The 13,214-nt window shown below is 48.5% G+C and overlaps 1 protein-coding gene across 1 annotated transcript; it reads left to right on the top strand.

Moving 5' to 3' along the window:
* The first annotated feature begins 9,500 nt into the window (after window positions 1-9,500).
* DUSP1 (dual specificity phosphatase 1) lies at window positions 9,501-12,621 on the top strand. The gene is made up of 4 exons (XM_068536368.1): window positions 9,501-10,119; window positions 10,398-10,543; window positions 10,913-11,132; window positions 11,562-12,621. The coding sequence occupies exons 1-4, from the start codon at window positions 9,753-9,755 to the stop codon at window positions 11,930-11,932; spliced, it is 1,104 nt and encodes a 367-aa protein (XP_068392469.1). The 5' UTR covers window positions 9,501-9,752; the 3' UTR covers window positions 11,933-12,621.
* The last annotated feature ends 593 nt before the right edge of the window (window positions 12,622-13,214 follow it).

The raw sequence follows: 13,214 nt of genomic DNA, 5'->3' as shown, positions 1-13,214 counted from the left end.
AGCTTTGGAGGAGGGCGCTAGTCATCTCCACTCTGGAGATGAGGAAATTGGGGTCAAGGGAGGACGTGTGACTTGCCCCCGGCATCGTCCTTTGAGGTTACTGGCAGAGCTGGGATTTGAACACTGGGGCACTGGGGTGGGGCTGCACTATTTTCCTTTAAATCCTGAACCATTTTAATTTTAATTGATGCAAGCACTCTACACCATTAAATACACTTTGAAAGTCATTCAACTTCGCTTCAATTGTAAGTTCTCTTTTATTAACACATCTTGATTTAAAGAATACCCTAACTTACCATTGACGGGTTGCTAGGTGAATCATTACCTTGAATTCGCAATTGCTTTATTATAATCTCATTCTCTCTCCTTAAGTGAGCCTGAAAGTATCCAGTCTAAATTAGAGAACAGAACATTAGCCCTTATAAATGGCTAGTGTTTATAAGATGTATCAGAAAGATCCCTGCTAACCCTTTGGCTGAACCCTTTTACTTGAGTGAAAGAACTTAGTCCAATTTAATAACAGTTCGATTTAAGGCTGCTTCTTCAAAGCCTATTAGCAATTCTCAGTCACTGGCACAGATTAAAATCAATCGGCAGAGCTGGGAGAGTACAAATCTCTGTGGATTTAGCAAATTGCTGATGCCTCAGTTTCCTCGTCTGTAAACGAGGACAGTAAAGATTAATGAGTTGGCTGTTGAAATAGTGCCCGGTGCCCACAGTAAGTGCTGGATCATGTTAATAATTATTACTGTCTCAGCCGAGCTAGCTGCTTTCGCTGACAGCTTCCACTTCACCCATTCACCTTGAGGCCGTGTGACTGGATCTCACATTTTATTATGAAAAATTTCAGGCATACGGAAAGGTTGAAAGAAGAATGCCATCCATGGACACCCTTATACCCACCCCATAGACTCGACAATTGTTCATGTTGTGCCATATTTAATTTATTTACTGCTGTTTTTATTTTCTTCTGAACATTTCAAGGAAGTTGCTAACATCATGACCTTTTACCGCTAAATACTTCAGTGTGCATCTCTTAGGAAGGAGACGTTCTCCTAAGCAACCACCAAAAAGTGAATACGTCCATAATATCATCTAATGTCCAATTCATATTCAAATTTCGCTTCTCAGCAGAGGGTACCATCAAATTTTTGGATTTTTGCCAACCTGAAGGAGGAGAGTCTCTCAGTGTAATTAGAATTTTCTTGTCTCTTACTATGATTACAAATGAGCATCTTCTCACATGTTCAGGCTCCTTCTGCATCTCTTTTTCTGGAACTAACTGCTCATGGCTTGTGTCCATTTTATTTTATTTTATTTATTTTTGGCTGCACCACATAGAATGCAGGATCTTAGTTCCCCAACCAGGGATCGAACCCATGCCCCCTGCAGTGGAAGCGTGGAGTGCTAACCACTGTACCGCCAGGGAATTCCCGCTTTTGTCCATTTCAAAATCATATTTTAATTTTTTTATATCTGTTTTTAAATACTCCTTAAATATTGGTGAAATTAGCCTTTGTCTCTATGTTGCAAATATTGTCTCCCATTTGTCTTTTTTTTTTTTTAATTTTTGCTTGTGCAGGGGTTTTTTTTTTTTGCCATAAAAAGCTTTTTTAAAATTTAGCTTTAATTTTTATGTAGCTGAATTTATCAAGTTTTTCTTTTATTGTTTCTGGGTTTTGAGTCCTACATTGAAAGGCTTTTCTCACTCCTGGGTTATAAAGGAATCCCCTCATGTTTTCTTCTACAAGTTTTAAGGTTTCACTTAAAAAATCTGAATATCTGGCTCATTGGGTATTTATTCAAGTGTTTGGTGTGAGGTATGGGTCCACTTTAATCTTTTTTCCAAATGGCTGTCCAATTGTCCCAAGATCACTTATTAAAAAGTCCATCATGTCCAGTGATTTGAGATGCCACTTTCATCATACATCAAATTTCCATATGTACTTGGGCAACTTTCTGGACTTTCTATTCTGTTCCATTGTTCTGTCTGGCTATTCACATTCCTAACTACACCATTTTAATGCTGGGGCTTTATGATATCTTTTAATATCTGGTAGGACTTATCCCCACCCCACTGCCCTTCTTTTTAAGTTTTTCTGGCCATTCTTGATAATTATTTCATATCAACTTCAGAATCAACTTGTTTAACTCCAGGAGAAACAAAAAACAAAAAACAAAAAACAAACAAACAAAAAACCAATCCACTCTCAGTATTTTCACTAGGATCGTTTTAAATGGATATATTTACCTGGGTCAAATGGCCATCTTTATGGTATTGAACATGTTATTATTAGGGGGCTATCTTTGGGGCCCTGTTTTGGGTTGAATTATGTTCCCCCCCAAAGATATGCTTAAGTCCTAACCCCAAGTACCACAGAATGTGAACTTATTTGGAAATAGGACCTTTACAGAGGTAATCAAGTTAACATGAGATCATTAGGGTGGGACCTAATCTGATATGACTGATGAAAATGAAGGCAGAGACTGGGGTGATGCGTCTACAAGTCAAGGAACATCAAAGATTGCCAGCCAGCCACCAGAAGCTAAGAGAGAGGCCTGGAACACATACTCCCTCACAGCCCTCAGAAGGAACTAACCCTGTCAATACCTTGGTCTTGTACTTCTGGCTTCCAGAACTATGAGACAATCAATTTCTGTTATCTTAAGTCACTCAGCTTGTGGTACTTTGTTTCGACAACCCTAGTAATCAACTTCAGGCCCTTGGGAGGATCTCTTAGGCTGGAATTGAGCTGTCCAGCCATGACTTCAGGACATCGAGAAGCATTTGTGTGCTTTCCTGACCCCAAGCAAGGCCAGCCAGGCCTGTTTCTTGCCTGCCTGAAGTGGATGAGTGAACCAATGAATGCGTTGGAAAGCTGGAGGTGTGACTTCACTCTCAGTGGGTGGCCAAACCCACTGAGGTCGAGGCCAGTGAATGAATCATTTGTGCAGTATGGCTCAGTGAGTCAGGGAGGGCCAGGCAGAAAGCCCGAGTCTGAGGCCTATTTCCTTGTCCCCTTCCTTTGGCATCTAGAAGCAGCCCCCTAAAAGTCATCATCCCATGAAACAGACAGTGAAACGCCGCAACACGCCACCCTCATGATACGCCCTCTGTGTGCTGTGGAGAGATAAGGACGAAGGACTTAGAAAACAGAGAGGAAGCGCCAGGCCCCCAGCTGCGCCACTTACTTGTATGTGCCTTTGGACAAGTTAATTAACTTCTCTGGACCTCGGTTCCCTCATCTCTTCCTTTGGGGGTGGTTAATGGTACCTGCCTCATAGGGCTAGTGTCACAGTCTAGGAGGAAATGTATGTAAAGCACTTGGCAAAGGGCTAGGGCTTACAGCAAGAGCTCAGTAGAGATTGGCAATTATTAATAAAAACTGCCCCAAAATAACTTACCCACAAAGGCAAAATTGGTAGGCACAATTTTCGAGTCTTCAACTAGTTTTCTGAATACACCACCGGTAACTTTTTCTTCTCCTTCCTTCAGGGGAGAGTTTGGAATAGACAAACTATGACCTCATTTGCTCCCTTCAACGTTAATTAGTGTTTTCTAATAGTGAAAAGGAAATTATGTCTCAATTCATATTCCGTCTCAAAAAAATTAACTAACAACAGAGATTTGTCACTTCTCACCGGGACGTCAGTTCCCCTGGTGCCTGGGGCGGGGCTTGGGGCCATGTTGGCAGGCGGTGCCCTTGGTTCAGGGATAGGCCTGTCTGAGTCACAGAGGCCCTGTTACTTCCTGGTCCCTCTCCTGGGCTCCTGGGTTCATCTCCATGTGTTTATCCAACGAACCTGCTTTGAGGTTTGTTCTGGGGACCAAGAAAGGCAAGGAACCGTGTCCCTGCTCCCAAGCTAGTGGGAGAAACAGAAATGGTCAGCCATGGGGCCTATTCACACAGGCTGCTATCTGGTCCCACAGCGAATCTGAGAGTTGGTCTCTTGGGGTTATTACTGCCCCCATTTTATAAGGCAGAAAACTGAGACTCTCAGGGGCCAAGTGGTAGATAACAGAGACCCATCTCTCAGAGGTGTTTCATCCCGACATTTCTATTCTACAACAGTCTTTGTCTCTAAGGAGACATCCCTTCCTCTGGGCATCTTTCCCTCATAATTCTCTCCCAGTTGGGAGAGGGCCCTTTTCCGGCCTTTCTGATGTCTACCCTGGCGCTTAGCACCTGGGTTGTACTTGTCTATTGACAAGTCTGTCCCCCTGCTAGACTGTTTGTTGTAGTGCTTTAATTACTTTACTGTATTCTCCTGGACCTAAGAGGTCAGCTATTCTGAGACACCCCCCTCTTTAATGTATACACCATAAAGAAAGAGAAATGCTTGCAATTAACTATGTCAATTAAGTATGCTATGCCTCCGACTGTAAGTTATATTCCATTTTGAGGAATGTTAAAATATGAAAAATGTGCCTTAGGCTCAATGAAATATAAAAGCAATTATTGCTTTTGAACACATCCTAGGGAAAGAAGATTTTATAAATATCCATATACTAATAAGAACAAAATTCACTAAACACTTACCCTGTGCCAGGAATTGTTCTAAAGTGCTTTTCATCCATGATCTCATATCAGGGGTTGGCAAACTTTTCCTGTAAAGGGACAGAAGTAAACATTTTAGGCTTTGTGAGCCAGACAGTGTCATAGCTACTCACCTCCCGTTGTAATGTGAAAGCAGCCACAGAGGATAGTATCAATGTGTATGGCTGAGTTTTAATAAAACTTTATTTACGGACTCTGAAATTTGAATTTCATACGACTTTCACGCGTCACAAAAATGTTCTTTTTCTTTTGATGGTCCTCCCAACCATTTAAAATATAAAAACCATTCTTAGCTTGTGTTGTACAAAAAGAAGGAGTAGGCTAGATTTGGCTCATGGGCTGTAGTTTGCCGATCCCTGTCTCATATGATCTTTACAATAGCCCTACAAGATAGATGTTATTATTATCTTCACTTTATACATGAGACAACTGAGTCTCAGAGAGGTAAAGTAACTTGTCCGAGGACACACAGCTGGTGAGTGGTCAAGCCGAGATTCTAACCCAGGCAGTCTAACTCTGTAACTTGCTTTTAACAAGTCACCCTAAATATGGTAAATATGGTTTACCCTAAATATGGTTGCCTTTTAATATCTTTAGCTTTTTCTCCTGATTACAAAAGTTCCACATTTGTGTTGAAAAATTCAAATCATACAGAGTTGTAAGAAAGAAAATGAAAGTAACCCCACCCTCCAGAGATAAACACTTAAGGGTTTGTACACAGAGTTCACACAATGCTGACTAGATTTAGAATGTTCTGGACACTGTGTGACTTTGGATAGGTTGCCTAACCTCTCTGGGTCCTTGTCTCCCAAATGAGGGAGCTGGCTGAGATGATGCACTGCCACGGGCCTTCCCTGACCGTGGAGATCTGTTTGTAAGGATTGTGCAACAGAAGCTGGTTCTGTCCTAACTGTCTGGGTGTGGAGGGTGAAGTCACCCCTTGCCGGCCCCTTAGGATGGGTCAACTGGCTGCTAAGTCCCTGTGCCCGTGGCTGCCCCAAATCCCAAACACTGAGTGACTTTGGAAAGGCAGCAGGGATACCAGGGCCTGAGCCAGGGGTTGTAGGAGGCTCGGGCTCCCTCCAGGGCTGGTGCCAGGGACCACTCTGCCCAGTGAGCAGAGCTCCAGGCAAGCTGGTAGTCGGAGGCTTCAGCCAGAGCTGCCGGGGATGGACTTGCAACAGGCGGGGAGCCCTTAACAGACTGGGGTTCCTACCTCGGGATGCCTGGGTCCCCCCCCCCCTCCATATCTCCATCGAACAGGCCCAGGGTTTGGATCTGCATCTGATGATTACCAGCTGTGTGACCTGGGGCACATTCTCCACTCTGAGCTGTTTCCTTGCCTATAAAATGGGGATAATAACCGCCTCACGGGATCATTGATTGGTTCCTGAGATGATACTTGTAATGCAGCTGGCACAGCGGCGAGGCTCCACAAACGGCCATTTCCATCCCCTTCTCTCTTCTTACACTTTTCGACAGTACCTTTAAGAAAATTCTTCCACCATGCTACAAATTGTGGGCCTACTACGTGCCAGGCACTGTATCTACGATAGTAGGGTGGGGAGGTCACAGATGAGAGAAACACACCTCCTACCCTTAGGCAACTCAGGGAGGGTAAGATAAGGATCTAAGAGATGTTTACGTAATCAGAAAGTTCGGACAAAGTGCTCCAGGGCCCAGGTGCAGAAGTTGGAGAATCCAAAGAAGGCTTCCTGGGGATGCCACTTTCGGACTTGGAGCCCAGAGGAGATAGCACCCTGGCAGGGGGAGGGGCAGCAGTGTGAGCAAAGGTGTGGGGGTGGGAAAGGGTGAGAAACACATGTCCAGGGGTTTGCCTAGAAAACAACAGAAGAGTCGGTGAGAGCAGTGAGGGTGGGGCCAGATGGAGGGGTGGAGCCTAGTGGTGGCTTTGGATTTGGTGGGACAGAGGGAGTTAGGAAGGGTACTGAGCAAAGGCAGGAACTGCCTGCCTTACAGCACTAGGGAGACAGTAAAAGGGCTGTGGATTCTGGAAGAGAACAGGAATGATGGGAGCCAACTCCCTCTCCTGAGAGCACCGCCTCCATATGTGACCGACACCAGGCCCTAGATGGATAGTATTCCCAGTTTACAGATGGGGAAATGGAGGCTCAGAAATGTTAAGCCACTTGCCCAAGGTCACAGAGCAGACAGTGAGCTAGGGCCACTTTCTGCCTGTCATCTGGGGGCGTGCCACTCTTTCCAAAGTCGACTTTGAGGGCAGAATTCAGACAGAGATTGTAGGGTAATATCAACCCCGGCTACACTGAGTCTTCCCACAGCCCCTAGGAGTACATGTTCTTATCTCCATCACAGGAAGGAAGGAGTGGGGGCTCAGGAGGGAAACAGACTTACTCAAGGCCACACATTAAGGGTGGGGAGTCCAGGCCAGGCGGTCCCACTGCCCCGCCCTGCCTCCAGGTTTATTTCTAAGTACATCTAAAATCAGGAAGAGCCCAGGTCGGAAAGGCCAGGTTCTCTCCCCAGAGTCAAAATTCCCTGATGCTCTTTTGTGCCCTTCTGCCCATCAGGACCACAATTCCAGCCCCTTGCTGCTTCTGCAGTCACCACAGACCAGATTATGCTGGGCCTCTCTTTGGCTCCGTCTCCAGCCAGAAGTAGCATCTCTAGTTCCTGGACTGGGGGCCTGGGTGGCTACATCTTTACCACTAGCCCCTCTGACCTGTGCCACTGTATGTTGATTGGCCTCAAGGAGGGACCTTACCCTGAACTGGACCTCTGTACTAACCACACCTACCTGCATCTTGTGGTGACCTTCTCCCCAGGTTCTGATGCCAGATGCTGAAACACACAGTGGCATGATGATATAAGCATTGCTCTGCTAGGAAGGGAAAAACCAAGAGACTTAGTGAATCATAACAAGAAGGGATGGGTAGGGCCTGGGTTCCTTACATCCATCATCTCTAACTTGGGCCTCAAACCATCCACAAAGTAGACAGTTGTAAACCCATTGTACAGATGTGAGCTTAGAGGCTCAGTGGGGGAAAAGATTCACCTGGAATCACCCAGCAGCAAAATGACAGCGTGGGGTTCAAGCTCTGCTCTTTCCAGATAGGGATAGAGAGGAAAACCCCGCAGAGCTCAGCAGACACCTGACTTTAGGGCCAGACTGTGCCACTTAACACTGTAATATTTGTATAAAAAAGTTTTCTTTTTAAAAAATGCGTAGGTATTAAAAACTGCTCTTGGTAAAAAACAACAAAACTTGGGACAGATCAAGTTCGCATGCTGTGAAAAGTCAGCAGCTGTAACATTTTATGATTCAACGCATAAAATATGTTGAGTTCCTCAGATGAATAAGTAGTATAAACAAACAAGTTTTTTCTTTCTTAAAAAAGATACAGGGAGGGCGTTGCCATTATCTGAGGACCTCTTTGCTGTCCTCAGCCAATGTTCATCTGAAGGTAGAAAACGCCCTTTAAAAGAAAAAAGCACTTAGCCTTTTACTTTTCTAGAATTTAGGCAGAAAGTTTGAGCATGTAAGAACACAGAAGCTAAGCGAGGCAAATGCAGAAGTTGCCTCTGATGATACAATCCACAGATCAACCACCCGGGGTGGCAGTGAAACGCCCCCCTCCCCCGGAGGAGAGGGGAAGAAACCACAGAATGTTCCTGATTCGGCACCCCAGCACGGTGGTGCAATATTTATGTTTGTGTACCTAGCACTGTTGGTGCCGCTGCAGAGGGGCTCCGCCGCCCAGGGGGGCGTCACTAGAGCCCAGGACAAGGGTGACCGCGTGGGGTCTTCCCAAACGTTTGTCCAGGTCCTGGAAATCCTCTTAAAGCGCTGTAGGATTGGATTTCGAGTTCGGCCCATATTGATGGTGAGAAGCAGGGTGTGGGGGCTGCGCCCGGTCCCTGTTCCCCTTTGCAGCCCCCAAGCCCAGCGCTTAGTGGGCGCTCAATCAGTACATATTTGGGGCGTAAAGAGATGGAGCCGCTCAGTCTTAGGCAAATGTGACCAGAAACGTGTCTGGCGGCCCCTGGTGGGGCGCTGTCGAGCCGCGCTGGGGGTCGCCTCCTTAAACGCCGAACCCCGCAATCCACAACCGCACCTTGCGAGCCCTCACCCTGATTTCAGCCCCCGGACTTGCCCTCCATTGGCTCACAATCGTCTAGGGACTACACGACTAGGAATGAGATTCTTCCGCTTGGTATTCGATTGGAAGGCGTTTTACTCGTTAAATGTCCATTTTAAGTAACAGGAAAGTCTGGGCAACAGGAGAATATTTCCCCGAACACCTCCACCCCAACTCAGCCCGGTTGTTCTGGGATGGATTTGTCTTCAACCCTCATTTCAGGCTCCTCGCTGTTGCCCCACCCCCAGCACTGTGATACTGGGCAAGTAAATCGCTTCTCCTTGGGAACCTGTTTCCTCGCCAACTGGGGACGAGGCAATGGGCGAAAGGGGCCCACGTGTATGCAAAAACAAAGGAAACCCCTTTCCGCTCCGGTGGGCGGCGGAGGGGGCGCTGGGAAGCGGCACGGTGGAGGGGGAGGGGAGACGGAGGCCGGTGGCAAACGGCCCGATCTCCCTGCCGTTCGCACCCGGGAGGTCAGTCCTCGCCTGGCAGAGCGCCCGCCCCCTCCCCTCCCCGCTGGGCCCGGAGAGCGGCGCGGGCCAGGTCCCCGGGGACGCGCCAGGCGCAGGCCGGATGGCCTGGCGGGGGCCTGAGCCGGAGCCAGAGCGCAGCCAGCAGACCCCACTCGGAGGCCGATGACGTCTTTGCCTTTGGCTCCTCCGGCGCCAAGCCCGGCAGGGCGGGTGACGTCACCGCACCGGTCACGTGACCGCTATTCAAACAAACAAACCCCCTCCCCCTGAGCGCGCGAGACCCGCCCCTCCCCGCCCCGCCTCGCCTGCCTGCCGAGAGGCCACATATAAACGCGCTCCCGCGGGTCAGGCTCACTGTGAAGGACGTCGGGGCTATAGGGACTAGACGGACCGGCGGGACAGTTGGGAGAGCAGCAAGGAAACCGAGGTGGTCTAGAGTCCCGCACGACGAACCCTCGCCCAGTCCAAAGGCGGTTTGGGGTTTGGCGCAAAGAAAACCAGGGTCGGGCTTTTCCTCGAAAGCCGTCGCCCTACTTTTGGCTTCCCAGGACAAAGAGCCCAGGAGGACTTGCACGCTGGGGGCGCTGGGGCCGGCCATGGTCATGGAAGTGGGCTCCCTGGACGCCGGAGGCCTGCGGACGCTGCTGCGGGACCGCGCGGCGCAGTGCTTGCTGTTGGACTGTCGTTCCTTCTTCGCTTTCAACGCCGGCCACATCGTCGGCTCGGTCAACGTGCGCTTCAGCACCATTGTGCGGCGCCGGGCCAAGGGCGCCATGGGCCTGGAGCACATCGTGCCCAACGCCGAGCTGCGCGGCCGCCTGCTGGCCGGCGCCTACCACGCTGTGGTGCTGCTGGACGAGCGCAGCGCCGCCCTGGACTGCGCCAAGCGCGACGGCACCCTGGCTCTGGCCGCCGGAGCGCTCTGCCGCGAGGCGCGCGGCGCGCAAATCTTCTTGCTCAAAGGTACGCCGTCGGGGGTGCTCAGGGGCGGACCGCACGCCCCCCTGCCGCCTTGCCCGGGGACCCCGGGCCCTCAGCTCCTGGGGGGCTGCCCCACCTGGAGCGCTTGGACGCCTGAGTAGCATTGTGGGAACTTGTTGGCTTTGTTTGGCACTAGGAACAAAGACTCGCCTGGGCCTCTCCGGGGTAAAGTTACAGCCCTAGTGGATGGGGGAGTTGTATGAAGGTGCCCTGTCTCGGCGGTACTAACAGAAAAAAAATATGTCTCTTTTTATTGCCAGGAGGATATGAAGCTTTTTCTGCTTCCTGCCCGGAGCTGTGCAGCAAACAGTCGACCCCCATGGGGCTCAGCCTTCCCCTGAGTACTAGCGTCCCCGACAGCGCCGAATCCGGGTGCAGTTCCTGTAGCACCCCACTCTACGACCAGGTTAGTAGGGAGGAGCCGTGCCCGAGGGGAGAAGGAACAGCTGGCAAAGGTGGAAGAGCAGCGCTAGTGAGAATATAGAAAGTGACATGCAGCTTTATTTATAACAGGGGACACGGGGATATTATTTATCCCATGGTTAAGTGGTATGATGGAGCTGGGTCTCTTAATTGTTGGCGCTACAGTAATGAACTTGTTGGCCCTGCCTAGGCAAATGGGTTTAGTCCCCTATTTATTTATACTCTAACAGCAGTGCTGCAAAGTTCACCCAGTGTTGAAACTGGCTTTTCCAGCAGGGAGTTTTTGTGGGTGTGGGCACCAGCACTGACATTGAATAAAGCTTGACAAGTGTTGGATATTTCTGGATTTCAGGGTGGCCCAGTGGAGATCCTGCCTTTTTTGTACCTGGGCAGTGCCTATCATGCTTCACGCAAGGACATGCTGGATGCCTTGGGCATCACTGCCTTGATCAACGTCTCAGCCAACTGTCCCAACCATTTTGAGGGTCACTACCAGTACAAGAGCATCCCTGTGGAGGACAACCACAAGGCCGACATCAGCTCCTGGTTCAACGAGGCAATTGACTTCATAGGTAAATGGAACAGATGCCTGGGACTTCTGCCTCACTCCTTCCGTTTTAGTCACTGAGCTTAAACTCTGTGGCAAGAACTTGAGTGACATACTTTTGAGCTTTCCTCTAGACATTAATGTCAGTCTGGTGTGGGTAGCATCTCTGAGAAATATAGATTCGATGTCCCATTTTACAGATTAGCAAACTGAATCTCAGAATGTTGAATTGATTTGTGCAATAGCAGTCTGCTTAGTGGTGATGCCTTGTCTGGGTTTAAATCCCCTGCTGTTCTTTTCCACACTGCCTCCACAAACAGTGTCTGTGTGATGGCATGAGGTGATATTGACCATCTCTGGACAGGACACACATGACATTTCTTAGACACCCTAATCCTGGGGTTGGGGTTGTTCTCCTGGGCTCTCAAGTAACCAGCTGCCCTTTGTTTTCCAGATTCCATCAAGAACGCTGGTGGAAGGGTGTTTGTCCACTGCCAGGCGGGCATTTCCCGATCAGCCACCATCTGCCTCGCTTACCTCATGAGGACTAACCGAGTCAAGCTGGATGAGGCCTTTGAGTTTGTGAAGCAGAGGAGGAGCATTATCTCCCCCAACTTCAGCTTCATGGGCCAGTTGCTGCAGTTTGAGTCCCAGGTCCTGGCCCCGCACTGCTCGGCAGAGGCGGGGAGTCCCGCCATGGCTGTGCTCGACTGCGGCACTTCCACCACCACCGTCTTCAACTTCCCGGTCTCCATCCCCGTCCACCCCACGAACAGTGCATTGAGCTACCTTCAGAGCCCCATTACAACTTCTCCCAGCTGCTGAAAGGCCACAGGAGGTGATCTTCACAACCCACCAGGACTCCAGGCTCCTTCTTGAAAGGGGAAATGCAGTAACTCCAGGGAAGGGGGCTTGTGAGGGCTGGTCCTTATTTATTTAATTTCACCCGAGTTCCACTGGGTTCCTGAGTGGTCGTGGTGATGACTTAGCGCCAAGACGTTTGCTGAACTCAGCAGGTTTCGGGACCAACATACAGTGGGTACATCAAGTCCCTCTGACAAAATGGGGCAGAAGAGAGAGGACTCAGTGTGTGAGTCGATTTCTTTTTGCTTGTCCCTGTTTTCTGAAGACACTTTCGTGCTTGACATACCTACCAGTATTACCATTCCCAATGACACATATACATATGAGAATATACCTTATTTTATTTATTTTTGTGTAGGTGGTCCACCTTCACAAATGTCAGTGTCTACCCCTAGAAGAACCAAATACCTCAATTTTCTGTTGTGAGTACTGTAACATCCTGTAAATATAGCCTAAGCAGGTTTGTTTTCAGCACTGATGGAAAGCACCAGTGTTGGTTTTGTTTTGTTCTGTTTTTAAGTTGCCAACAGTTGTATGTTTGCTGATTATTTATGACCTGAAATAATATATTTCTTCTTCTAAGAAGACATTTTGTTACGTAAGGATGACTTTTTTATACAACAGAATAAATTATGGCGTTTCTATTGAAATCTTGATGCTTTATTTCTTGGGCAGCCCCACTGATCCCTCTCTCATCACTGAAATAGGGGAGAACAAGGTCCTCCAGAATGTGTGTTGGCATCTGATCCCATACTCTTTGGTGGCCCCTCAGTCCCTCAAGATGGCTGGGTTGCAAGGATGGTAGAGAAGTGTGATCAATCATAAAAAAACAAACAAAAAACATAGGTGCTGGAGCTGAGCTCTTGGTTTTGGATTCAAGCGTCCACCTATGTATCTTCCCATCATGTCTCCCTCAAGTGTCCCCAGAGCCAAAACTAGGAAGAAGTGGCCATTTACTTGGTTGCTTTTTCCATTTAATACCTTCCCCAGGATAACATAAAAAGCCTCCCATCCCTCTCTGATCTCTGCTGAAGTGATGAGGATGATAGTTTTTCAACACATTTGCTATAAATGTGTTTCTACTATCTGCAAGGCAGGGTGTGCTAACTGACCCTAGAACAACTCAGCAAGATCTGCAAATGAAGATGGTGAGACCCAACATAGCTAAGTGGCACAAGTGGGGGAATTGGGCCCTACATCTGTTTTGTTTCCTAATTCTTTGTGCTTTGTGCTTTATCACTTG

Source organism: Eschrichtius robustus, chromosome 2 (genome assembly GCF_028021215.1).
Source record: "Eschrichtius robustus isolate mEscRob2 chromosome 2, mEscRob2.pri, whole genome shotgun sequence".
In the NCBI taxonomy this organism is placed as follows: domain Eukaryota; kingdom Metazoa; phylum Chordata; class Mammalia; order Artiodactyla; family Eschrichtiidae; genus Eschrichtius; species Eschrichtius robustus.
This window is presented reverse-complemented; position numbering and strand designations above follow the sequence as displayed.